Source organism: Monodon monoceros, unplaced genomic scaffold (genome assembly GCF_005190385.1).
Source record: "Monodon monoceros isolate NGI ecotype Baffin Bay Population unplaced genomic scaffold, NGI_Narwhal_1 Super_Scaffold_18, whole genome shotgun sequence".
Taxonomy (NCBI): Eukaryota; Metazoa; Chordata; class Mammalia; order Artiodactyla; family Monodontidae; genus Monodon; species Monodon monoceros.
In genome coordinates, this window is record NW_021703774.1 from 165,121,067 (window position 1) to 165,148,384 (window position 27,318).

General features: G+C 39.5%; 1 protein-coding gene across 6 annotated transcripts in view; it reads left to right on the forward strand.

Moving 5' to 3' along the window:
- Positions 1–14,705, forward strand: part of EIF4G3 (eukaryotic translation initiation factor 4 gamma 3) — a 367,450-nt gene extending 352,745 nt beyond the window's left edge. For all 6 annotated transcript variants that reach the window (XM_029228369.1, XM_029228364.1, XM_029228362.1 and 3 more), the window contains 3 exons: positions 8,418–8,499; positions 12,091–12,237; positions 13,724–14,705. In XM_029228369.1, coding sequence (XP_029084202.1) covers positions 8,418–8,499; positions 12,091–12,237; positions 13,724–13,905 — 411 coding nt within the window. In that variant the 3' untranslated portion in view covers positions 13,906–14,705. The remainder of the gene's footprint in view (positions 1–8,417; positions 8,500–12,090; positions 12,238–13,723) is intronic.
- Positions 14,706–27,318: the final 12,613 nt, after the last annotated feature.

Below are 27,318 nucleotides of genomic sequence, written 5' to 3' on the forward strand. Positions count from 1 at the left end.
ACTGGTGTGAGGTGATACCTCATTGTAGTATTGATTTGCATTTCTCTAACGATTAGTGATGTTGAGCATTCTTTCATGTGTTTGTTGGCAATCTGTATATCTTCTTTGGAGAAATGTGTATTTAGGTCTGCCCATTTTTGGATTGGGTTGTTTGTTCTTTTGATACTGAGTTGCATGAGCTGCTTGTAAATTTTGGAGGTCAATCTTTTGTCAGTTGCTTCATTTGCAAATATTTTCTCCTATTCTGAAGGTTGTCTTTTTGTCTTGTTTAAGGTTTCCTTTGCTGTGCAAAAGCTTTTAAGTCTCATTACGTCCCATTTGTTTATTTTTGTTTCATTTCCATTTCTCTAGGAGGTGGGTCAAAAAGGATCTTGCTGAGATTTATGTCAGAGAGAGTTCTGCCTGTGCTTTCCTCTAAGAGATTGATAGTGTCTGGCCTTACATTTAGGTCTTTAATCCATCTTGAGTTTATTTTTGTGTATGGTGTTAGGGAGTGTTCTAATTTCATTGTTTTACATGTAGCTGTCCAGTGTTCCCAGCACCACTTATTGAAGAGGCTGTCTTTTCTCCATTCTATATTCTTGCCGCCTTTATCAAAGATAAGGTGACCATATGTGTGTGGGTTTATCTCTGGGCTTTCTATCCTTTTCCATTGACCTATATTTCTGTTTTTGTGCCAGTACCATACTGTCTTGATTACTGTAGCTTTGTAGTATAGTCTGAAGTCAGGGAGCCTGATTCCTCCAGCTCTGTTTTTCTTTCTCAAGATTGCTTTGGCTATTCGGGGTCTTTAGTGTTTCCATACAAATTGTAAAATTTTTTGTTCTAGTTCTATGAAAAATGCCATTGGTAGTTTGATAGGGATTCCACTGAATCTTTAGATTGCTTTGGGTAGTATAGTCATTTTCACAGTATTGATTATTCCAATCCAAGAACATGGTGTATCTCTGCATCTATTTGTATCATCTTTAATTTCTTTCATCAGTGTCTTATAGTTTTCTGCATACAGGTCTTTTGTCTCCTTATGTAGGTTTATTCCTAGGTACTTTTTATTTTTTTTGTTGCAGTGGTAAATGGGAGTGTTTCCTTAATCTCTCTTTCAGATTTTTCATCATTAGTGTATAGGAATGCAAGAGATTTCTGTGTATTAATTTTGTATCCTGCTACTTTACGAGATTCGTTGATTAGCTCTAGTAGTTTTCTGGGAGCATCTTTAGGATTCTCTATGTATAGTATCATGTCATCTGCAAACAGTGACAGCTTTACTTCTTCTTTTCCCGTTTGGATTCCTTTCATTTCTTTTTCTTCTCTGATTGCTGTGGCTAAAACTTTCAAAACTATGTTGAATTTTTTTTTTTTTTTTTTTTTTGCAGTACACAGGCCTCTCACTGTTGTGGCCTCTCCCGTTGCGGAGCACAGGCTCCGGATGCACAGGCCCAGCAGCCACGGCTCACGGGCCTAGCCGCTCCGTGGCATGTGGGATTTTCCTGGACTGGGGCACGAACCCGTGTCGCCTGCATCGGCAGGCAGACTCTCAACCACTGCGCCACCAGGGAAGCCCAACTATGTTGAATTTTAATAGTGGTGAGAGTGGACAACCTTGTCTTGTTCCTGATCTTAGTGGAAATGGTTTCAGTTTTTCACCATTGAGAACGATGTTGGCTGTGGGTTTTTCATATATGGTCTTTATTATGTTGAGGTAGGTTCCCTCTGTGCCTACTTTCTGGAGGGTTTTTATCATTGATGGATGCTGAATTTTGTTGAAAGCTTTTTCTGCATCTCTTGAGATGATCATATGGTTTTTTCCTTCAATTTGTAAATACGATTTATCACATTGATTGATTTGCATATACTGAAGAATCCTTGCATTCCTGGGATAAACCCCACTTGATCATGGTGTATGATCCTTTTAATGTGCTGTTGGATTCTGTTTGCTAGTATTTTGTTGAGGATTTTTGCATCAATGTTCATCAGTGATATTGGCCTGTAGTTTTCTTTCTTTGTGACATCTTTGTCTGTTTTTGGTATCAGGGTGATGGTGGCCTCGTAGAATGAGTTGGGGAGTGTTCCTCCCTCTGCTATGTTTTGGAAGGGTTTGAGAAGGATAAGTGTTAGCTCTTCTCTAAATGTTTGATAGAATTCGCCTGTGAAGCCATCTGGTCCTGGACTTTTGTTTGTTGGAAGATTTTTAATCACAATCTCAATTACAGTGCTTGTGATTGGTCTGTTTATATTTTCTATTTCTTCCTGGTGCAGTCTCTGAAGGTTGTGCTTTTCTAAGAATTAGTCCATTTCTTCCAGGTTGTACATTTTATTGGCATGTAGTTGATTGTAGTAATCTTTCATGATCCTTTGTATTTCTGTAGTGTCAGTTGTTACTTCTCCTTTTTCATTTCTAATTGTATTGATTAGAGTCTTCTCCCTCTTTTTCTTGATGAGTCTGGCTAATGGTTTATCAATTTTGTTTATCTTCTCAAAGAACCAGCTTTTAGTTTTATTGATCTTTGCTATCGTTTCCTTCATTTCTTTTTCATTAATTTCTGCTTTGATCTTTATGATTTCTTTCCTTCTGCTAACTTTGGGGTGTTTTTGTTCTTCTTTCTCTGATTGCTTTAGGTGTAAGGTTAGGTTGTTTATTTGAGATGTTTCTTGAGGTAGGATTTTATTGCTCTAAACTTTCCACTTAGAACTGCTTTTACTGCATCCCATAGATTTGGGGTCGTTGTGTTTTCATTGTCATTTGTCTCTAGGTAGTTTTTGATTTTCTCTTTGATTTCTTCAGTGATCTCTTCGTTATTAAGTAGTGTATTGTTTAGCCTCCATGTGTTTGTATTTTTTTACAGATTTTTTTCCTGCAGTTGATATCTAGTCTCATAGCGTTGTGGCTGGAAAAGGTACTTGATACGATTTCAATTTTCTTAAATTTACCAAGGCTTGATTTGTGACCCAAGATATGATCTATCCTGGAGAACATTCCATGAGCACTTGAGAAGAAAGTGTATTCTGTTGGTTTTGGGTGGAATGTCCTATAAATATCAATTAAGTCCATCTTGTTTAATGTATTATTTAAAGCTTGTGTTTCCTTATTTATTTTCATTTTGGATGATCTGTCCATCGGTGGAAGTGGGGTGTTAAAGTCCCCTACTATGATTTTGTTACTGTCGATTTCCCCTTTTACGGTTATTAGCATTTGCCTTATGTATTGAGGTGCTCCTAAGTTGGGTGCATAAATATTTACGATTGTTTTACCTTCTTCTTGGATTGATCCCTTGTTCACTATTTAGTGTCCTTCTTTGTCTCTTGTAATAGTCTTTGTTTTAAAGTCTATTTTGTCTGATGTGAGAATTGCTACTCCAGCTTTCTTTTATTTCTATTTGCATGGAATATCTTTTTCCATCCCCTCACTTTCAGTCTGTATGTGTCCCTAGGTCTGAAGTGGGTCTCTTGTACACAGCATATATACGGGTGTTGTTTTTGTATCTGTTCAGCCAGTCTATGTCTTTTGGTTGGAGCATTTAATCCATTTACATTTAAGGTAATTATCAATATGTATGTTCCTATTACCATTTTCTTAATTGTTTTGGGTTTGTTATTGTAGGTCTTTTCCTTCTCTTGTGTTTCCTGCCTAGAGAAGTTCCTTTAGCATTTGTTGTAGAGCTGGTTTGGTGATGCCGAATTCTCTTAGCTTTTGCTTGTCTGTGAAGGTTTTAATTTCTCCATCGAGTCTGAATGTGATCCTTGCTGGGTAGCGTAATCTTGGTTATATGTTCTTCCCTTTCATTATTTTAAATATGTCCTGCCCTTCTGGCTTGCAGAGTTTCTGCTAAAAGATCAGCTGTTAACCTTATGGGGATTCCCTTGTATGTTATTTGTTGTTTTTCTCTTGCTGCTTTTAATATTTTTTCTTTGTATTTAATTTTTGATAGTTTGATTAATATGTGTGTCTTGGCATGTTTCTCCTTGGATTTATCCTGTATGGGACTCTGTGCTTCCTGGACTTGATTGACTATTTCCTTTCCCATATTAGGGAAGTTTTCGACTATAATCTCTTCAAATATTTTCTCAGTCCCTTTCTTTTTCTCTTCTTCTGGGATCCCTATAATTCGAATGTTGGCGCGTTTAATGTTGTCCCAGAGGTCAATGAGGCTGTCCTCAAATTCTTTTCATTCTTTTTTCTTTATTGTGCTCTGCGGTAGTTATTTCCACTATTTTATCTTCCAGGTCACTTATCTGTTCTTCTGCCTCAGTTATTCTGCTATTGATTCCTTCTAGAGAATTTTCAATTTCATTTATTGTGTTGTTCATCATTGTGTGTTTGCTCTTTAGTTCTTCTAGGTCCTTGTTAAACGTTTCTTATATTTTCTCCATTCTATTTCCAAGATTTTGGATCATCTTTACTATTATTGCTCTGGATTCTTTTTCAGGTAGACTGCCTATGTCCTCTTCATTTGTTTGGTCTGATGGGTTTTTACCTTGCTCCTTCATCTGCTGTGTGTTTCTCTGTCTTCTCATTTTGCTTAACTTACTGTGTTTGGGGTCTCCTTTTCGCAGGCTGCAGGTTTGTGGTTCCTGCTGTTTTTGGTGTCTGTCCCCAGTGGCTAAGGATGGTTCAGTGGGTTGTGTAGGCTTCCTGGTGGAGAGGACTAATGCTGTTGCTGCGCTCTCCTCTGTGGCCCCGAAGCTTCCCCCCTGCCTCACCCCCCTCCCCCCATCTCCGCCAGTGAAGGGACTTCCTAGTGCGTGGAAACTTTTCCCCCTTCACAGCTCCCTCCTCGAGGTGCAGGTCCTGTCCCTATTCTTTTGTCTCTGTTTTTTCTTTTTTCTTTTGCCCTACCCAGGTACCTGGGGAGTTTCTTGCCTTTTGGGAAGTCTGAGGTCTTTTGCCAGCATTCAGTAGGTGTCCTGTAGGAGTTGTTCCACATGTAGCTGTATTTCTGATGTATTTGTGGGGAGGAAGGTGATCTCCACGTCTTACTCCTCAGCCATCTTGAAGGTCTCCTTGCTCTTTCAGTCTTGTAGTACCCATTCTTTTATATTCTACAGGTTAGTCACCTCTCCCATCCCAAACTTATGCATTTGGTTTTGAACCAAAATGGTGTTTTAAAAATTCATTTCTTTTTTTTAAATAGTTATTTATTTAATTTATTTATTTGGTTGTACTGGGTCTTAGTTGCAGCAGGCGGGCAGACTCTTTATTTGCGGCTCACCGGCTCCTTAATTGTGGCATGCAGACATGCAGACTCTTAGTTGCAGCATGCATGTATGATCTAGTTCCCTGACCAGGGATCGAACCCTGGCCCCCTGCATTGGGAGCGTGGAGGCTTATCCAGTGTGCCACCGGGGAAGTCCCTTAATAGTTTAATTCTGTTTACATTTATCTTCTTAAATTAACAGTTTTTTTTTTAGTCTTGTCAGGACATTTTAGATTCTGACTTGGTCATAAATTTTGCTTGCCATCTTTTTCACTTTGTATCCTCCTTGCATTTCATTAATATGTCAACTTTGTCCTCATTCAAGTTATGGGTAAAATGTGTGAATGGGGTAGGACAAGGATAAAGCAGCATACTTTTCAGGACCAAATCTCACCCCACCCCTGTGGACATTTCAGCTATTAACTTGTTTATTATTTCACATCATTCTACTGTCTAGTTCACCTTTTCATCTTGTCCATAAGGGGATATCTCTTATTAGATAATTTGTCAAATGCCTTGCTAAAGTCTAGAAAAGTGAAGGCTGCATCCATCTGAGCTACCGTATACTGATTGTATCAGAAAAGGAAAGAAGTTTAGTTTAGCATGACTTGTTTTTCATGTATGTATGTATTCCTCTTAACATAACCATCTCTTTCCGCTCTAAGACTTTTAAACCATTCATATGATAGTTTGTTATAGATTTTAGCATAGAATCAGCATCAGGCTTTCCGGTATATTGTTGACATCAGACACCTTCTTTTTTTTTTTTTTTTTTTTTTTTTGCGGTACGTGGGCCTCTCACTGCTGTGGCCTCTCCCATCGCGGAGCACAGGCTCCGGACGCGCAGGCTCAGCGGCCATGGTTCACAGGCCCAGCCACTCCGCGGCATGTGGGATCTTCCCGGACCGGGGCATGAACCCGTGTCTCCTGCATCAGCAGGCGGACTCTAAACCACTGCGCCACCAGGGAAGCCCCAGACGCCTTCTTTTATGTTTTAAAAGTCAGGTCAATGTTTGCATACTTAACATCATTCTCCTTCTCCATGATTTTTCATAGATTTCAGCAGTTTGGTCTTTTATTTCTTCTATTTCTCATGTATTGCAAAATGATGCTGTTTTTACCTCTTCGTCCATGTTGGGCCTCATTTTTTAAATATTAGTATTTATTCTGCCTAGTCCAGACCAACAATTATTCTCCTTAAATAGAAGATGAAGGGTAAATTTTACTGAATGTAAATTATACCTAACAAAGGTGACTTTTAAAAAAGGAGCAAGAAGACAGAAACATAATGGTCACTGAGCTGACAATATATAAGGTGTTTGTTGCTCTGTGTGTGATACTGGTACTATATAATAATCTGATTTCGCTCATCAATTCCAATTAGCAGAGCCATCTTCCTTATTCTGTGCATTTTTGTTAACATCTTTGCTTAATCTTTAGTGTTCTTGATACTTTTCTTCGTGTCTTTTCTATTCTTGAATGTTAGAATTACAGTATGTGGCTTTATTTGGTAGAAGAAATATGCAATTTGTTTCTTTAAAACAGAAGAAACAGATGGTTTGGAAGTGTTATTTATTATCTAATCACATTTAGCTAATTTGTTTATTTTTCTCAGACTCTGCTTGAAGTCTAATCCTTGGGCATTTCAAATGATATTCAATTGAAATAGCTCTACAACATGTTTATAAAGTATTGTTGGGCCAAAAAGTAATGGTGTGTTTTTATTCTCTCATTTATTCTTCAAAAATAATTGTTCAGACTTTGCAGAAGTAATTTCTGGGGCTAGACCAGCTTTGGCTTCAGCCTGTTTATTTTTTAAAGAGGTATACCAGCAACTGGCTATAACACATAAATCATCATGAAATCTTTTATGCATAGTTCTTGCCCCACCCTATTCTCAGCCTTAGCTGTCAGCAGTGCCACCACATGTTTCTGTCCTGTGGGAAAAGATCGGTAACAAAAGGTATCACGGCCCTCTGTATTCAGCTCTGCCAGTGTCCTGCAGAGCCGGCCATCTGACTTGTTAACCACTCTTAATTCTGCTCTCAGGAAGCCGCCAGTTCCTCCCAGGTGATGCGCAAGGTTAGGTATTCAACAAAGAGAGAGCTGCTGGTTAGTCTGTGTCAGTTCTGAAATTCATAAACGTTAAACTGATCTCTAAATATCTTTGAAATTCTTAGCTTTCTAACACATAACGTTTAAAATGACATCTTTAATTTTTTCCTAGCCAGTCATTTTAAGGCTGACTCTTTAAGTAGAAAATACTATGCTATGCTATTAAAAAAAGCTGAGATAAGCATTAATTCTGTTCACAGGCATAAGGAGCATAAACTCTGGAAAATATTTGAAATACCTGCCTAGAAAATGGCTGCTTTTGTTTGTCTTTTCCTTTTGCTAGTCATCTGGTTTAGTATAGTGGGTTTTTTCTTTGAATTTTAATTAATTTTATTTTTATACAGCACGTTCTTGTTAGTTATCTGTTTTATACACATCAGTGCATATATATCAATCCCAATCTCCCAATTCATCCCACCCCCCCACCCCCACCCCCCGCTTTCCCCCCTTGGTGTCCATACTAGTATAGTGTTTTATAGCAAAAAGATAAGATCTTAAGAGAAACTAAAAAATAAATTGGGCGCCCATTTACTCTATTTACCTTATCTCTAAATACATTTTTTTACCATCCTTAGAAAAGAGTAATAGTTTTCTCACCACCACCTGAAGGGTTTGTTTGAGGTAATGCTTGAAATTAACCTCCAACTCACATTAAAATTAAGATGAGAAAGCAGTGTTAGTACATCTAGACATAGTTGCACACTGCTGAGCAAAGTAGGCTTTAAAATACTGCGTGGTTGTGGTGTAGTTGTTCTTTCAACTTTATAGATTTGGATAGATCATCTTAGTATGCCTTATTTATTGAGAAGGGAAAATGCTTTTACATGGTTACGTTTCTGAATGTATATAGTACACAGCACTGTTTAACTGAATGAGCAAAGGATAGGGGATAGTAAGCTCTCTGAAAATGAAATACTGCTACTGAGAGCATTTTCGGGCAGAACTGGCGATAGCCCCAGTATTTTCTGGTGAATTAGAAGACTAATTTTTACAAGAAAGTTGAGCTTGATCCCGTCTGCCCTTAGGGCCAGACAAAGCCAGGTTTAGGGGAAAATAATTTCTCTGGTGTACAAGGGTACCTTTAACTATTCTATTTACTTTTGATTCCAGGCTAACCTAGATGAAAGCCAGATGAGTTCACCTACATTCCTTAGAGCTTTAATGACAGCTGTTTGTAAAGCAGCTATTATAGGTAAGTAATATTTCTGAAGGCAGCTCTTAACACCTGAAATCCCCCGTATGTCAACTACTGATGAGATGATATGGGTCAGAGTTTATATTGCCCTCCAAACTTGCCCTGTAAAGCTCAGTTTCTGTGCCAAATGGATACCATGTCTCTCTGTAATGTCTGGCTGTCTCGGGCAGGGGGATGAATAGCTGCTCTGCCTGCAGAGAGCCCAGATGGGAGCAGTTGCTGTGTGCCTTGTGTTCCTCAGTTCAACAGGAAGTTGGTGCATGATCCTTGGGTTGTTTTATACTCTGCTACATGTGACTTTTCCTTTACTTTTCACCTCCAACGTTCAAAGCCTCCTGTCTTGCATTGAAGAGTTCTAAAGAACAGTTTGAATATTCTTATTTAATATCAATGAAGGGCTAATCTCAACAGAAAAGCCATTATATGTAAATACATATATGAGGAAAGAAAATAGCAATTATTTCTCCTGCTTTATGTTGACTTTATATGATAAGACGTAGGTGGATAGGATTCAGATTGGTAGAAAACCTAAATGTTCCAAGCAGCATATAGTTTTTAACAGTACTTGATGAGATCATCCACTTAGTCTCAGATAGAAATCCACATTTCTGTCACTGAAGTAGAAAAAAAAAAGAAATCTGTCAGCTCAAAAGTTGTTCAGAATTTCAGGTCTGTCTTTATCATTATAGAGATAGCTTCAGAGTTTAAGATTTTCTCTCAGATGAATGTTTTTTCAGATGAATGTTTTTTCAATGTTAGTTCTTTACCAAGGAAAATAACAAGCTAAGTGGGAAGCCTTCATTAAAATTTTTAAAATAATTTTCAGTATCTATAGAACCATAAGACTTTGGTGTTTTAATATCAGAGTTGTAAAGTATAGAAGCTGCTTTTAAAAACAAGATTGTGTCCCGGTGCTAACTTACAGAGGAAATAAAACTGCATGCTTAAGCTTGCACAAGCCTCTTAGATAGTCTCATCCACTAGAGGGCAGACAGCAGGAGCAAGAAGAACTACAGTTCTGCAGCCTGTGGAACGAAAACCACATTCACAGAAAGACAGACAAGGTGAAAAGGCAGAGGACTATGTACCAGATGAAAGAACAAGATAAAACCCCAGAAAAGCAACTAAATGAAGTGGAGATAGGCAACCTTCCATGAAAAGAATTCAGAATAATGATAGTGAAGATGATCCAGAACCTCAGAAAAAGAATGGAGGCAAAGATCGAGAAGATGCAAGAAATGTTTAACAAAGACCTAGAAGAATTAAAGAACAAAAACCTAGAAGAATTAAAGACAAACAGAGATGAACAATACAATAACTGAAATGAAGAATACACTAGAAGGAATCAATAGCAGAATAACTGAGAGAGAAGAACGGATAAGAGACCTGGAAGACAGAATGGTGGAATTCACTGCCACGGAACAGAATAAAGAAAAAAGAATGAAAAGAAATGAAGACAGCCTAAGAGATCTCTGGGATAGCATTAAACGCAACAACATTCGCATTATAGGGGTCCCAGAAGGAGAAGAGAGAAAGGACCCGAGAAAATATTTGAAGAGATTATAGTGGAAAACTTCCCTAACATGGGAAAGGAAATAGCCACCCAAGTCCAGGAAGCGCAGAGAGTCCCAGGCAGGATAAACCCAAGGAGAAACACACTGAGACACATAGTAATCAAATTGACTAAAATTAAAGACAAACAAAAATTATTGAAAGCAATAAGGGAAAAATGACAAATAACATACAAGTGAACTCCCATAAGGTTAACAACTGATTTCTCAACAGAAACTCTACAAGCCAGAAGGGAGTGGCACGATATATTTAAAGTGATGAAAGGGAAGAACCTACAACCAAGATTACTCTACCCGGCAAGGATCTCATTCAGATTCGATGGAGAAATCAAAAACTTTACAGACAAGCAAAAGCTAAGAGAATTCAGCACCACCAAACCAGCTCTACAACAAATGCTAAAGGAACTTCTCTAAGTGGGAAACACAAGAGAAGAAAAGGACCTACAAAAACAAACCCGAAACAATTGAGAAGATGGTAATAGGAACATACACATCGATAATTACCTTAAATGTGAATGGATTAAATGTTCCTACTAAATGACACAGGCTCATTGAATGGATATGAAAACAAGACACATATATATGCTGTCTACAAGAGACCCAATTCAGACCTAGGGACACATACAGACTGAAAGTGAGGGGATGGAAAAAGATATTCCATGCAAATGGACATCAAAAGAAAGCTGGAGTAGCAATACTCATATCAGATGAAATAGACTTTAAAATAAAGAATGTTACAAGAGACAAGGACACCCCATAATGTTCAAGGGCTCAATACATAAGGCAACTGCTAACAGCTGTAAAAGAGGAAATCAACAGTAACACAATAATAGCGGGGGACTTTAACACCTCACCTAAACCAATGGACAGATCATCCAGACAGAAAATCAATAAGGAAACACAGGCTTTAAATGACACAATAGACCAGATAGATTTAATTGATATTTATAGGCGATTCCATCCGAAAACAGCAGATTACACTTTCTTCTCAAGTGCGCACAGTACATTCTCCAGGATAGATCACATCTTGGGTCACAAATCAAGCCTCGGTAAATTTAAGAAAATTGAAATCTTATCGAGGAACTTTTCCGACCACAATGCTATGAGATTAGAAGTCAATTACAGGGAAAAAAACATAAAAAACACAAACACATAGAGGTTAAACAATACGTTACTAAATAACCAAAGATCATTGAAGAAATCAAAGAGGAAATCAAAAAAGTACCTAGAGACAAATGACAACGAAAACACGACGATCCCAAAACCTATGGGATGCAGCAAAAGCAGTTTTAAGAGGGAAGTTTATAGCAGTACAGTCCTACCTCAAGAAACAAGAAAAGTCTCCAATAAACCATCTAATCTTACACCTAAAGGAACTAGAGAAAGAAGAACAAACAAAACCCAAAGTTAGTAGAAGGAAAGAAATCATAAAGATCAGAGCAGAAATAAATGAAATAGAAACAAAGAAAACAATAGCAAAGATCAATAAAGCTAAAAAACAAAAACAAAAAGCCACTCATGCTTCTAGGCCCTGAGCATGCTTTTCTTAGCCCTTTTTTTACTGTGCCTTTCCCTCAGAAGGCTCAGATTAAATGTGTTGTTTGCCACTGTCACAGTTAGTCCTCATCCTGATAGTAATAATAAAATGGTTCTAATTCTTTTACCCTTGTGAAAAGATTTTATATGAACTATCACTTTAATTTCCTTTCTAATTCCTTTTGTAGTTTGAAATGTTATGAAACCACTGTCCGTGTTTCATTACGATTAAAGATAAAGGACTGAGTATGCTGCTCTTGAGGAAACCCAGCACTCTAAATATATCCGCCCCCCCCCATATTTTTGTTTGTTTGTTTCAGGGAGAATATCCCATTAAGAATTTCAGAAAATTTTGGGTTTCAAAATCTTTGCCTTGGACCCCCTTGCTTCCTCTTTCCTTGCAGAGTCATGTGTGTCTTATCAACTCAGAAAATTGAAAATGGCTCTGTGTGTTAATGCTCAGTTCTTCTGTCACCTCCAGCCGACTGTTCTACCTTCCGAGTAGACACTGCTGTTATCAAGCAGAGAGTGCCGATCTTAATCAAGTACCTAGACTCAGATACGGAGAAGGAACTGCAAGCACTTTATGCACTACAGGCATCAATAGTAAAACTTGATCAACCTGCCAGTAAGTTTACCTCTTGCTCCAATTCACCCAACCAGAGGGTGAGATTTATCCAGGCCAAGACATGAGAGATGGTTGGATGGGCTTGAACAGTGGATAATAGAAGAATCGCTAATTACAAAAACTCAGATAACCAATAACTTTAATAGACCTGAACGTTTTTAAGTGTTTGACTTTTATGAGAAAATGATAACAAGAACACTAGTTTATATTAGAGATTTAATCCTCATCCTAGGGCAGGTCTGTCTAATAGACTCTCTGCAATGATGGAAATGTATCTCTGTCATGCAGTATGGTAACCATGAGCCACATATGTCCGTTGAGCACTTAAATGTGGCTACTGTGACTGAGGAAATAAATTTCATTTAATTTAAATGTAAATAGCCACATGTGGTTAGTGGCTACCCTATTGGACAACACAGGTCTAGGGCATCTTGGCATTAGCATATGTGCAGAACAGTTTTTCACCTTCTTTGACACAGGTCTTAATAATGAAAGAGGATGATACTCTTCAGAATCCTCAGATACCCAACAAAGACATTAAGGCAGTTTAGACTAATTTTCTTAAAATTAAGAGTTATGATTAATACTGGCTAACCAGACAAATAAGGTAACCTGAACACCAGAGTCTTAGTGATGCTGGTAAATTAACTGAATTGTATTAAATCTTGAAAATTCAGTTGAAACTTGTGAAAGTGGATAGTAAATACTTGGCTATTTTAGAGATAGCACTGAAGTAGTTCTTTGGCATTTCCTTAGGTTGTAGCTTTTTCAGAGTTTTCCTTCTTGGCTAGTACTGTTAAATCCCTCTGGGAAATAAAGGAAAAGATTGAAACGATCCTCAGGGTGTAACCGAAGAGACATTCTATCTATAAATCTCTCTTTTTTGAACAATAATATAAGCTAAGTTTCCACTGTGAGAGCAAAACAGAGGATTAAAATTGCCCAGATCATCTGGGCATTGAAAACAATAACCAACGACTATCGTTTCACTGGATAAAATCCAGATGAGATAGTTTTTACCCATTTTTTTCATATGAATTATTACTCTTTTCATTTTGAAAACAACATTAGAGGGGGGGAAAGTACATTCTGCCTTTTCCTCCGAAAATTTGTAAAAATAATATATTTTTATTGTAAAATTTCAAACAAAATGTAGAAAGAAGAAAGTAAAAAAGAAAAGTATTCTTGTATTTAATTTTTAAGTGTTTAGGGTGAGAACTACATGATATCAAACAACTCAGCAATATCAGAAAATAGTTCAAATTGAACAAAATAATAGGAATAGGAAATAGGTTAGACTGCTTAAATTTTTCCCATTCTTTAGACAAATGGTTTTGCTCTTGTGCTATCAAGAGGGAGTGTGATGAAGTGTCATGGATGCTCTTATCCTGGGGAGTTCATGTGCATCCATTCACTGCGTGGAAATACGGTGTTCTCGCAGCTACAGTGCCCCCAGAATTGATGGTTTATTTTCACCTCCTTGCAGATTTGCTACGGATGTTTTTTGATTGCCTGTATGACGAGGAGGTGATCTCTGAGGATGCCTTCTACAAATGGGAAAGCAGCAAGGACCCCGCAGAGCAGAATGGGAAGGGTGTGGCCCTGAAATCTGTCACAGCATTCTTCACATGGCTGCGGGAAGCAGAAGAGGAGTCTGAGGATAACTGAAACTTCAAATACACAAAATGAAACAAAAGAAACAATTTAAGTATTTTTATAAAAAGTGTCACGTCTTCGCCAATCACAGTGCAGCAAAGCCAATTCTCGCAGAAACCCCCACGTGTGCACGAGTGGGAGAGGGGAAAGAGAAAGAAAGGTGATCATGGAGGAAAAAGGTACTGGAAAAAAGTAAACTTCAAACCTGAGGGCGGGAGCACTAAAACCAAAATACATGTATTATTTATAGAAAGTATTTTCTGTTTTAATCTTTTCTTTTTAAACGAGGACTCATACTATAAAAAGAAAACATCTGTTTAGCAAAAAAAAAAAAGTTGAGAACTTTTAATTTATTTTAAGGACTGCAAATGCCAGTGTAATTTTTTAATTTGCAGTTTCTGTAAACAACTTGTATAATAGAAAAGCAGAGAAATAAATTTCCCTCCCCTTCAGATGCACCTCACGTTTGTTTTAAAGCATAGTATTTAGTCCAGATTTAAGAAGGTTTGGGGTGAACAAGGTAAGAAAGATTTTTTTTTTTTTTTTTTGGCATCAAATCTTTCTGCCTGCCTCTCAGCTTGCTTCAGAAAATAAAAAAATCAAAATAGTAATCAAAACATACATAACCTTGGAACAGAAGGAAATGCTGTGGACCAGAGAACTCCAAGAATTGTTTAAAAAAGAAGTGCTACCCTGGGAAAAGTACTCTTAATACTTTTGAAATCTTTAGAGCAACTTTAAGGCTTGTAAATACATAGAACAAATATTTAAAAAAACAAAAAGAAATTGACTCAATACTATTTCTTTTCACTTTCAAAATATAAAGAACAAAATAAAGACAAACATTGCAAGTTTAAAAGAAAGTAAAGTGACTTCTCCTTTTGACAGCTGCTGCATGTGCGCCCATCTCTGGGAGGTGCTGTCTGGCTTCTCGCTGTCTAATCAAAATCACTTCTGAAGTAGGAAAGAGTGAGAGAGAGAGAGAGAGAGAGTGTGTGTGTGTGTGTGTGTCTGTCTGTCTGTCTGTCTGCCTGCCTGCCTGCCTGCCTGCCTGCCTACCTGCCTGTGTGTCTGCAGTTGGAAAAGGCAAGCTACTTTGTGGGTAAAGGAGGACACTTGTGCTTGGGTGGGAGAGCTTCTGTGAAGTCCAGGGGATGCTTCTTTCCAACACCAACTAGAAATGCATTCGTGGTAGGAACAAACCTAACAGCAATATTTTAAATAACCACGTGTTCCACTCTATGTATTTGGATTAGGGGCGCTAATTCAATGTGATACCACCACTACCACTGATTTTTAAAATCATCATTGCTTCCAGTGCTTAAGAAACCCAAAGATGTCTTCTAAAAAATGAAAGAAACCAAAGCTAAATTACACTTTTTAAAAAGTGGGTGTGGGGTCTAAAACCAAACCAATACCATGTGTGAAAATCACATTTTTCCCAACTTCAACTTCACTCAAGCCATTCTGGTGAGTATAAAACGAGCTGTGGTTTGGGCCTCTGTTTCTCCGACAGATACTGGAGTGCCGTACTGTGCTTTGTTTTTTTTCTTCTTTGATGAAATTATAGTCTCTACAGGTGGCTTTCCATTTCAATTGTTTGTAGGCCATCACCCCACAAAATGTATTATGAAGAAAGCCATGCTGCTCCCAAATAAGCAGTCTTGTATTTTGTACCTGGCTAACCAAAGAGTTCTTCTAGCTTCCATCTCTGAAGAAGTATTCCCGTTAAGAGACTTGGCAAGACTTGTGATGCACAAGAACAAAATTGTCCATAGCAATAAAAAGCCCTTCTTCAGAATGTAGTTGAACACAGTACAGGATCCCACTACGTGAGCCCACTGCACAGGGGTGGAAAGCTGTTCTCGAAGAACAAAATCCTGAAAGTCTTGTGACAGGCGTATGACAGCAGCTGTCATCAGAGATGCGGCCTGAAAAGTGTCAGGGTCTGGCTGCAGGCTCTGCCTGGGAACCCTCAGTTGGAAGAAGCAACTTGATTCTGTGTTATATTGAGTTTTTAACAGCTGCCAGAATCAAAAGTGCAGAGGATTCTGATCCAGGAATCTCCTGACTGATGCAGTTTTAGGTGTCTGATGCAGCACTCACTCACAGGGGTGAAGGGTGGTGGGTGGAGATGGAGAAGCAAGGTGGTGACTGCCTCTTGGAAATCCGTGGCGCTCCTTTGCAGGGGTCTAGCCAGGACGGAACTTCAGGTACTAGTGATGGCCTATTCGTGGGTATTTTAGATGTGGACAAGTGTAAGGAGTGGAGGAAAGAGAATAATATTGGGGGGGAAATAATTCAAGGGTTGAAAAAAGCTTCAGCTATAAACGTGTATAGTACAGTAACAGAAATAGTGTTTGAAATCTCACCTATAAGTGTGAAGTGTGATGAGGAGACTACAGAGTAATTTATGGGTAACTTGTTGCTTTGTGCACAGAACGTTAGATGGGATTAGCAAGATTACCTAATGGCAAAATAAGAGCAAAGTGGGAGAATTGATCCACACTTACACCCGCTGAAATGCAAAACACGGTCATGAATCTTACCCTGTTCACAGTTTTCTTTTTTGTTCTTGTGTTTTATTTTTTTAATTAATTTTGATTGGCGTATAGTTGCTTTACAATGTTGTGTTAGCTTCTACTGCACAGCAAAATGGATCAGCCATACATACACATATATCCCCTCCCTTTTGGATTTCCCTCACAGTTTTCTTACTGGAAAGCAAGGTTTGGTTGTTTTTGGTTTAAAGTAATAGGTGACGTGGCCAGCACTGACATGGCTGCAACTCCTTCAAGCTGTCACGAAAGCTCTTTCACCCATTTGAACTCTGGGAAGAGGTTCATTAATTAAGGTTTAGTTCACTGCTTAAGGTGCTTTATGCCTGTATTCAAACCAGCTAACTTACAGCTTCTCAGCAAGTTTAAATGAGAGTTTTTCCCTTTCTAGAAAAAGAACATGATGCCAATTTTCAAAATAAACCCATCTTAGATTCTTACAAAGACCAGCAAGCCTGTTCATGGCTGCATCATGAACTTGGTTCATTCAACAAACATTTACTGAGCATTACTGCGTTCTAAGTGCAGGGAATAAAACAGTGAACAGAGCAATCTTTGCTCACATGGAGGTCACATCTTTCATGGACAAAAGAAAAAAAGAAAGCTAGAAGTTTACATTGCTACGTCAGCGCACTGTCCCCCCGAGACCGGTCTGCCGCTTGTTACGGTGGCAGATCTTTGATTTGGTTTTTGTCTTTTTTAATATATTTCAAAATACAATCTAGATTATTTACAACAATTAACCCAAAGACAGTTTTATCTGGTCTAGGACCACTCTTCAAACAAGTTATCATGCTGGGGGTTTTGACATCTTTTTGTTTCAAATGGCTCCATTCAAGGAGAATTTCGTTTTATCACTCTGTGAACTCGATCCAGTCAAAAGGAAAATTGATCCAGTCAAAAGGATTCTAAGCTAGAAAAAATAGTCTTGGGCTCTTGGATGTAATTCTGTGTTATCATTACTTAAGTTTTATTCTCTTTTTTTTTCTTTTCTTTTTTTGGCCGTGCCATGCAGCTTGCAGGATCCCAGTTCCCAGACCGGGGATTGAACCCAAGCCACAGCAGCGAAAGTGCTGAATCCTAACCACTAGACTACCAAAACTCCCTTAAGTTTTATTACTTTAAAAAAAAAAAAAATGTAGGGATCCAGTTTTTCAGTTTTGACCAATTCCATTGGCCCTTATGCACTCCTACATTCCCCATTTTGGAGAGAAGAACATTTTGCATTCCTTTCTTTATTTTTGTGTTGCTTTTTTTCTTATTGAGATATATTTCACATACTATAAAATTCACCCAAAATTTACTATATTCACAGTTGTGCAACCATCACCACTATATAATGTCAGAGCATTTTCATCATGCCGAAAAGAAGCACATATCCTTTAGTAGTCCCTCCTCATTCTCTACTCTCTTCAGCCTCTGAGAGCCACTTAATTCTATTTTTTGTTTCTGTAGATTCATTTAGATGAAATCATACATTGCATTGCTCCAGTACAACATTTAGCAAATGATCAAACCTCACAGGTGTTTGCAACATCAGGGACCTGACAGCAAGGTTTAAGACCCTGATTTTCCCCTGTTTTTGACTTTTTGTTCTCTGTCACTTCTTGAAGTATAACTTGGAAATATGTGTACAACCATCAGCTAATTTTGAACAAGTTCCTGAGAATTTCCTTTTGTCACTCTGTTAACTTGATGTATATGACCTGGGATATCTGACATCCTAGCACTGGCAACTAGGGTCTGGTCATTTTTGACCTCATTTATTGCTACTTGAATAACTTTTCCATGGGGTTGAAATTCCTGCATGAATTAGAGGCTACTACAGTGTACCCTAGAGAAGTTAAGATGTAGCTTGACTTGGAGTCTGAGGTTTTATTTGTCCTCTCCCTTGAGGCACATTTGGACATAGTGACTGTTGAGGCTGCTTACTTGTCATGAAAGTAAAATTACTCATTAAGGAATAAAAATGCCTTGAAACAGCCCCTACTACTCGTTAGTCCCAGTTTATTAGTCTTATAGAAGATTACTTTTCCTATTCAATAAACTTGAGCTCTAAGTCTCCACATCCTCCAGTAGTTTAGGGAGAGATACACTATATGCTTACTAGCTTCAAATATCACATGTATCCCTCAGAGGGAAAAATGGTTATATGTTAATGGGACTACCAACCATCCCCCTCACCCAAAACAAAAGGAAGACATCATTTTGTATTACCAAATCATGAAATGACTTAGCATATCAAAGAAAAAAAGCTACAGAGACCCATGTGCCAAACTTTTAAAAAATGTTTTATTTTGAAATAATTTTACTCTATGGGGAAGTTTCAAATTTAGTAGAGAGAGTTCCATATACACTTCACTCAATTCCATATTAATGTCTTACACTACCAGAGGACATTTATCAAAACTAAGAAACCAGCATTGGTGCATTGCTGTTAACTCCAGACTTTATCACAACTGTTCCTTGTGTCCTTTTTGTAGTCCTGGATGCAATCCAGGATACCACATTGCGTTTAGTCATCGTGTATTCTTACTGTCCTCTGGCCTTTGACAGTTTAATTTTAATCTTTCCTTGTTTGTCATGACCTTGACAGCACTGGTCAGGTACTTTGTAGAATGTCCCTCAATTCGGGTGTTTTTCAGATGATTAGAGTTTGGGGTAAAAATACCTTTTTTTTTTTTTTTTGCGGTACGCGGGCCTCTCACTGTTGTGGCCTCTCCCGTTGGGGAGCGCAGGCTCAGCGGCCATGGCTCACGGGCCCAGCCGCTCTGCGGCATGTGGGATCTTCCCGGACCGGGGCACGAACCCGTGTCCCCTGCATCGACAGGCGGACTCTCAACCACTGCGCCACCAGGGAAGCCCGTAAAAATACCTTTTAAGTGAAGTGCCCTCCTTATATCAGAGGGTATGTGATGCCCCCATGACGTCATTGGTGATGTTTAACCTTGACTACATGGTTAAGGTGGTGTTTGTTAGGTCTCCACTCTAAAGTTGTTTTTCTTTTCCCCCTTTCTTACTCTGGTCTATTTGGAAGCTAGTCACTAAGTCTAGCCCACATTGGGGGAGGGAGGGTGGAATAGGAGAGAATTAAGCTCCACTTCCTTCCTGGAGTTGGAGATACCTGCTTATTATTTCGAATTCTCCTGCAAGAAAGATTTGTCTCTTCTATTTGTTTCTTTATTAAGTCGTGTGTAAATACACACACACACACACACATACACACATATATAACTATATTATATATATACATATATATCAGTACAGATTCATATATATTTATCTTACACTTTGAGTTATAATCCAATACCACATTATTTTGTCACCCAGATTGTTCCAGCTTTGGCCTTGGGAGCTCTTTCAAGTTGATTTATGTGTCTCTCTGACATTTCTTCATCTGTTTGTTTTTAGAGCACTTGCTTTGTGACAGTACAAGATGCCACTGGAGTATCTTGTATTTTTGTATTTTTCCTGCCCTAGTCATAGAGTCCGTCATTTCCTCAAGGAGCCTTGGTTTCTTTTAGGAGAATAGTATTTAGAAACCAAGATCTGGGCACTGGGTGAGCTCATTACTACTGGGGTTTCTCTGCTTCTAGTTCTGCCAGCACTGTAAACTCTTTTTTTTTTTTTTTAAATACTGAATGTGAGATCTTGCCAGTTTCACAGGAACACTGACTTTTTACAAATACTGCTTCATTTTTTATATGATAACTCTGGTACCCAAAAGACTTCACCCTATAGACATTACGGTTATGCTTTTGCTCACCCTACCTGACAAGAAAAAAGGATTAGAACTATTCCCTCTCTTTCCCTATTATGATAATTTGTTTTAACTTTCCCTTAGCTAGCAATATTCAGACAATCTACTAAAGTACCGTACATTACAGTGTTAAAATCTTACCTGAGAGACTAACTCAATTAAATAATAATAATGGAAGTTGCTAAATAACCAGAAGTTAACTGACAATGGAAACCATTGTACTGCATATCAAAACTTGATGAGATGCAACTAAAGTAGTACTTCGAGGTAAATGTAGTGTCTTAGATTTATTCAGGAAACATGAAAGAGTTAAACAAATTAGGCCATCGAAGGAACCAGCTGAGTAAAAAACATGCTACCTGAGTGGATAGCAAGAGTTCATATAGGAAGAAGTTGTATGCAGTGTAGTGGAAAAGAGATCTTGACTAGAGTTAGGAGACTTGTGTTCTGATGCTAACGCTACTGTTTACTGCTAATTTGTTCACTCTCACTTGTATGGGCCCCCACCGTCCTCTCTAAAAAGGGTTCACTCATGCCAACCATATGAGCACATCCAGAATCACTTTAAATACTGTTTACCAAGCTTAACAGTGAATTAAGTTTTGGTGAAATAGGATATTAAACTTTTCAAAGAAGTAAGAATATAAAGATTTTCTGAAATTTTCAAAACAAATGACCATCTAGCTGTTGAACTTGTTCTACCGGTGATTTTCTTTCTGACTCTTCTGAAATATTTACCTCTTGTTGATCAAAATACGTCTTCTGACCTGAAGTCCTAGGAAACTTATCTTTGCCAAAGCTCTAACGGTTGTCCTATCTTAATTGCTTCCTAGAACATAGAATAACGGGGCCCAGCATTGTTGTGTGTTAGAATCACCTGGGAGTTTTCAAAAACACAAATCCTGGGACTCCACCCCAGACCAGTTATTTCAGACTCTCTGAGGATGAAACCTTGGCATCATTTTTTTTAAAAAGTTGCCTAGGTGATACTAATATGAGCCAGGGTTGAGATCACTGTGGAATGGTGAAAATAACCTGATTTACCAAACAGTTTAGAGAACAATTTATATTTTCAGATTTTTTTTTTTTTTAAGTTTCAGTCACGTTACAACCCTTTTTCACATCTTCATTGTTTTTTTTTGGCCACACCGCATGGCATTCGGAACTTCCCTGAACAGGGATCAAACCCACGCCCCCTGCAGTGGAAATGCGAAGTCTTAACCACTGGACCACCAGGGAAGCCCTCTGATATTTTAAAAATATTTTTAAACTGCAAGGTGTTGGTTGGACACACAAATGTGGCATTACAAATGGCACATGCTTTGAAAATACAGTGCTATGAGAGCATATAATGGGTGCCCTTTGTAAACTGGGGGGTTAGGGGATGCTTCCCTCAGGAAGAGAATTTTAAACTGAGAAATCTAAAGAATTAAATAGTTAAGGGGGTGGGTTCAAGCAGAAGGGATCATGAGTGCAAAGGCTCTGTGGTAGGGGGGATGCAGGGTGTATCTGAAAAATGAAGAAAGAGTGGCAGGTATGGTGAGAGTCCATTTCATATGCAAAAGTAGAATTTAAGCATGTCCTGTGACAAATTAATTCGGACAAACCTTCTCTGGGCAAATGGGTGAAAGAACTTTTTGAAAGTTGCCATATTCTCTCAATTTAGTAGAATTCGCTAGAGACCAACCTTAGTTGGTTTTTTTATGTTTTGGTTTTTTATTTAATAAGTTGTCACTCAGTAAAAGGAATGGTGGTACTTTTAATCATTTCCAGTCCCAAAATTTAGACACACAGTTAGTGGATGGGAATAACTTCTGGCTCTTTAGAATGAGCAGTTAAGTTTATATCTAAGATTAAGGTTATCTATAAACACCATGCACCTCATAAGGTTGTTGTGAGGATTAATTAAAGGAGATCAGATAAAGCCCCCAGCATCCTGCCTGGAATACCTGGGGCATGTCCTCCCTGTGTCCAGTGTTCTTTTTCTATCCCATTCTACAACCTTAGTCATATTCAGCTACATACAAAATTAAACTACACTACCTTCGAACCCATACCCCCTGCAGCGGAGCATGGAGTCTTAACCACTGGACCGCCAGGGAGGTCCTTCCATCACCATTCTTTTTGGAACTTCAGGTTTGTGTTTTTTTAAACAAATGGATCCAATTTCATAATTCTGACTATAAAAATCTGTCTTCTTTTCAGTCATAGATTTTGATTCATGTTTTCCTTTAAATTGCTGGGTTTTATTGGGAAAAATATCTTCCCCTTTAAGCATAAAGAAACTTTCTCAAGCTTCCCCATAACCACGAAAGAAAGATGTGTTATGGTGACCAACTCATTTTGCTGGGATTTTCCTTTTTTAAAACCTGAACGTCCTGCCTCCCACTAACCCTCAACCTCCCCATCAGTAAACCCCGACAGTCACCACCGTAGGTGTCATTGATCTGACTCTCACTTATCTCTGGCCACCATCACAGGCTTGGTTCCCCTTCAGGCATCTTCCCGCAAATATGATTTGCCTTTTAAGACACAAAGTAGGAGTGGAGAGAGAAGAATAGTACTGTTGGCAAATTTACTTCCTATTACACTGTCAAAACTGGATATATTTTGATTTTTAGTAAATCTGATAAATGACTGTCTTTATTATGTCTAAAATGCGGTTGTCTTGCCTCTGGTGTTTAAAAGGGGTAAAAGATGGTTCAACACATACAATTCCCAGAACCTGACATGAATCAGGCTTGAAAGCAAATCCTTTTGCTTTCCCTAGAGATGGCAGGACTAAGTACCTTAGGGACCTTAATTCTAGGTTCTAGTTCCCACTGAAAGACACCTATAATAACATTCCCAAATGTTTTTGTTCCTTTGAAGGCTGAATTGTAACTTCAATATGTCAGATGCTTCAAACTTAAAGGGTAGTTTTTAAAACCCTTATCCTCAAAATGACAGTAAACTCTTGGCACTAACACTTTTCAGACCCCCTCAAGGAGCTAGAAACGTTGACTCCAATTGAACACCAAAGGGCTAATGACATCTAGGACAGAGGTTCTCAAACTGTGAATGACAAAATTAATGGATTACAACTAGCATTTTATATATATATATATATATATAGAGAGAGAGAGAGAGAGAGAGAGAGAGAAGGGAGGGACATACGACAGAAAATGTTATTTTGTAAAATGTATTTGGTTTTTATATTCTGATCTATGTATGATCCTTTATCCAAAACGATTGGGATCAGACATATTTTAGACTCAGAATTTTTCAGTTTAGAAAAAAGTTTTTCAGTTCGATGACTGCTATGCTGAATAGAGTTAAAATTATTGCCACCAGTGAGTAGAAGAAAGTGCAACATCGTCAGAGGAGGATCCAGGGGTGTTGCTTATCTCTAAACCAGGGTCTTGGCCTCAGATAATAACAAACAATAAAAGAGAAAACCATTAAGGGGGTGGCAGTAGTGAAGTAATATTAAATCTCTTCATCATCCACTTTCTGCCTAATCGTATAAATTAATTCTCTTACCATCCCTTTCCAAGCTGCAGCCAAATTGAGGGCCATTTCCAGTCTTTCTGGCTAGAAACCAGAAAAGTCAGGTGACCCCCAACCCTACCAGGACCATACCTTCTTAAGGGATCAAAGCTCCAGCCTGGCTTTTGGTTACTGCTGTGTGAAATTGCAAGCTTAGCCTTGATTTGTGGGGAAAATAAAGATCAGGCTTGCTAGGAACAGAAACTTCTCTCCCCACCAGGCAATCAAGAATTATTCTTCAAACATCTGTGTTAACACGAGGTGGAATGTGAGTAAAATAGGTTGATGTATCTTTCATGCTCAACTTTGTGAGGCAGTGTCATAGCTGTGGTCTGGAATATTCTTGGAATCTGCAATTGCTTCAACTTCCTCTATCCTTATGCCTAAATCTCCAAAGTCACATATTTTGCTTTTCAATACAAAACAAGACCTTTTAGCCTAACAGACTTAAGTATCACTTAGCTTTAAATTTGAGGAATAGCAAAAAACCTATTACACTGACAACAGGCCATGAAGTCTGCAAAGCTTGCTGTATGCTAAAGTTGCAACAGTGACTTGGCTTCTGAAGAAAATGGGTGTTTTTGTTGAAAACTAGAAATGATGCAGTTGCATTTTGGGGACTTTTTTTTTTTTTGCGGTACGCGGACCTCTCACTGTTGTGGCCTCTCCCGTTGCGGAGCACAGGCTCCAGACGCGCAGGCTCAGCGACCATGGCTCACAGGCCCAGCCGCTCCGCGGCATGTGGGATCTTCCCGGACCGGGGCACGAACCCGTGTCCCCTGCATCGGCAGGCAGACTCTCAACCACTGCGCCACCAGGGAAGCCCGACTTTTTTTTTTTTTTAATTTTTTTTTTTATACAGCAGGTTCTTATTAGTTATCCATTTTGGGGACTTCTTAACACTTGATTTTCTAGTTCACAAAACCCTACATTTCCTCATGTTTCTGGGACTCCAGAGTCACTCCTGTAAGCTGGTTGGCCCTGGGCAGAAGTGTGAAATCATCACAGACGACAGCACATTTACTCCTTTCTCTCTCCTAGAAGCTCTTCCTCTAGTCAGACACCCGGAGTTCTTACTCTTCTGATCCCTGACTGTCCAATGGAAAGCTTTAGATTCTCAAGTTCAGAGGTTAAAACAATGAATTCTGAATTATCAGTTTGAGACCTGTATGTTAGCTCTCCTTGATAGCAGCACTTTTAAAATTGCTATAGAAGACGGGCTTCCCTGGTGGCGCAGTGGTTGAAAGTCCGCCTGTCGATGCAGGGGACGCGGGTTCGTGCCCCCGTCTGGGAGGATCCCACATGCCGCGGAGCGGCTGGGCCCGTGAGCCGTGGCCGCTGGGCCTGCACGTCCGGAGCCTGTGCTCCGCGGCGGGAGAGGCCACAACAGTGAGGCCCGCGTACCGCCAAATAAATAAATAAATAAATAGAATTGCTATAGAAGAGATTAAAAGGAGTGAATGGTGGAACTTCAGGGACTTTGATATCAGTCAGTGTGAGAGGTCTCTGTGCAAGAGGGTCTTACTGGTGCTCTGACCATGAACTCCACACACTCCATAAGAACTGAGCTGCTCTTAAACTTGCCAAGATGTGTGTTCCCTCGGTGCAGAACATCAAACAGCCTAACAGCTTAAGTAAAGGGTGCAAAATTCATCATGTAAATCTGTTTTTAACAAACACAATTGAATGATGTTTTTACTAGTATAGCTCAAAGAAAGCCAAGTGAGATAAACTATAAAACCATACTCCATGGAGTCTTAACTCGGATGTGGCTAAGTATAAAAAGCAAAACTGGGCTTCCCTGGTGGCGCAGTGGTTGAGAGTCCGCCTGCCGATGCAGGGGACACCGGTTCATGCCCCGGTCTGGGAAGATCCCACATGCCGCGGAGAGGCAGGGCCCGTGAGCCATGGCCGCTGAGCCTGCGCGTCTGGAGCCTGTGCTCCGCAGCGGGAGAGGCCACAACCGTGAGAGGCCCGCGTACCGCAAAAAAAAAAAAAAAAAAAGCAAAACTGACCAGATGTTACATTTAGCAGAGGTAAAATGCCTCAAGCAATATACATGTCCAATAAAAACTTCAAATCCCTTTGGAAGTGAAAAACAGCTTCAGACTTCAGTGAGTGGTAGCTTTAGTGCATGGTTGGGGGGCGGTTGTGTGCAAAGCACCTCCATGCGCACACTCTGGAGAAAGAATTTTTTCAGGGTTTTCCCTCCTTGGGTGTACATGTTGTAAACAACAGATAAGTTGTGTGTGTGTTTTTTAAGCAAAAATCTGTGGAGTGGAGAAATCTAGTTTGCCCTTATCTGTGTCAGCTTCTTGCATGAGATGGGGCTAAAGACATTTCCGGGAAAAAGAAGAAAGGTAGGACGTTTTAAGCATATGAACACATAAAAATTCAAGAGTCTTTTAAAAAGGAGACAAAAGATAGAAATGTTGATAAGAAAGGAAGTGAGCAGGATGAAGTTTGGGCACAAAATGACCAAAACACCTTGTGAACATGTTTAATGGGACCCCAGAGTGCCAGGGCATTGGTAATGCCATCGGGACATTAATGGTAACACTCACCTTGTAAGGAATTTTTGGTGGTGGTGGTTAAATTTTTATATACCTCCCTTTGGAACTGATGGAGTGTATGGCTATGCCTGGGAAAGCTGGTGAGACAGTTAAAGTGCTAATGGCAATGCCAGAGCCTGAGGACTGGACTAGCAAGTGCTTAAATGGTTTCATAATAAATCTTTGGGATGACAGGCACATGCATTTGAGTGCTAGTCACACTGATCTGAGCCTCACGGCAATTGTAGTGTTTATTATTTCCCTATATCATTACCCGAACCCCCTCTATCCGCGACAAAACACCTACTACTTTAGGTACATCGAATTTTCCCAAACCGACTTTGAAAAGTTACATTTTTAAACAGTACGTACAAGCCGAAGTACGCTGATACCAACGTAAAATGGCAATCCAAAGGGAATTCCCTGTTTTCTAATCCCACGGTTTCCTTGTTGAGAACCGTCCCTGCATATGCAGATTAGGGAGCCAGGGAAGACCGTTTCATTGATTAGAAAATCAACTTTTTACAGTTCTTTTCCTGAGTTATTACGCTACCCTGTACTGTATGGATACTTAATGGGAAAGAACGTGAGGTACTAAATTTTCCGCTCTCTGGGTTTCTAATTATTCCAACCGCCTTCAAAGAAGTGTAGTTCTTGTGCTGTGGCTAAATTCAGAAGCGGGAAATGCCAACCCCTCTAAAGGCAGACGGATCGCCAAAACCAGGGACTGAACCAGAGTAGAGAAGGGTTAAGTGAAAAGAGTGCCCTTCCGAGAAACCGAAACCGCATCGCCCAAGCTAACGGGCGCCACCCGGGAAGCGCCGGGTGGAAGGTACGAGGATACACAGACCCCGCCCGGGCGTCCCCACATCCCGGAGCGCCCTCTCGCGCCCCCGCGCGCCCGACCGGGGAGGCAAGCCTCGCGCGCTCCCTCCGCTCCCGCGGGCTGGGGGTGCGGCCGCCGGCGCGCGCGGGGGCGGGGCCGGCTAGGGGGGCGCGCGCGCGGGGCCGCGGGCAGGGGGGCGGG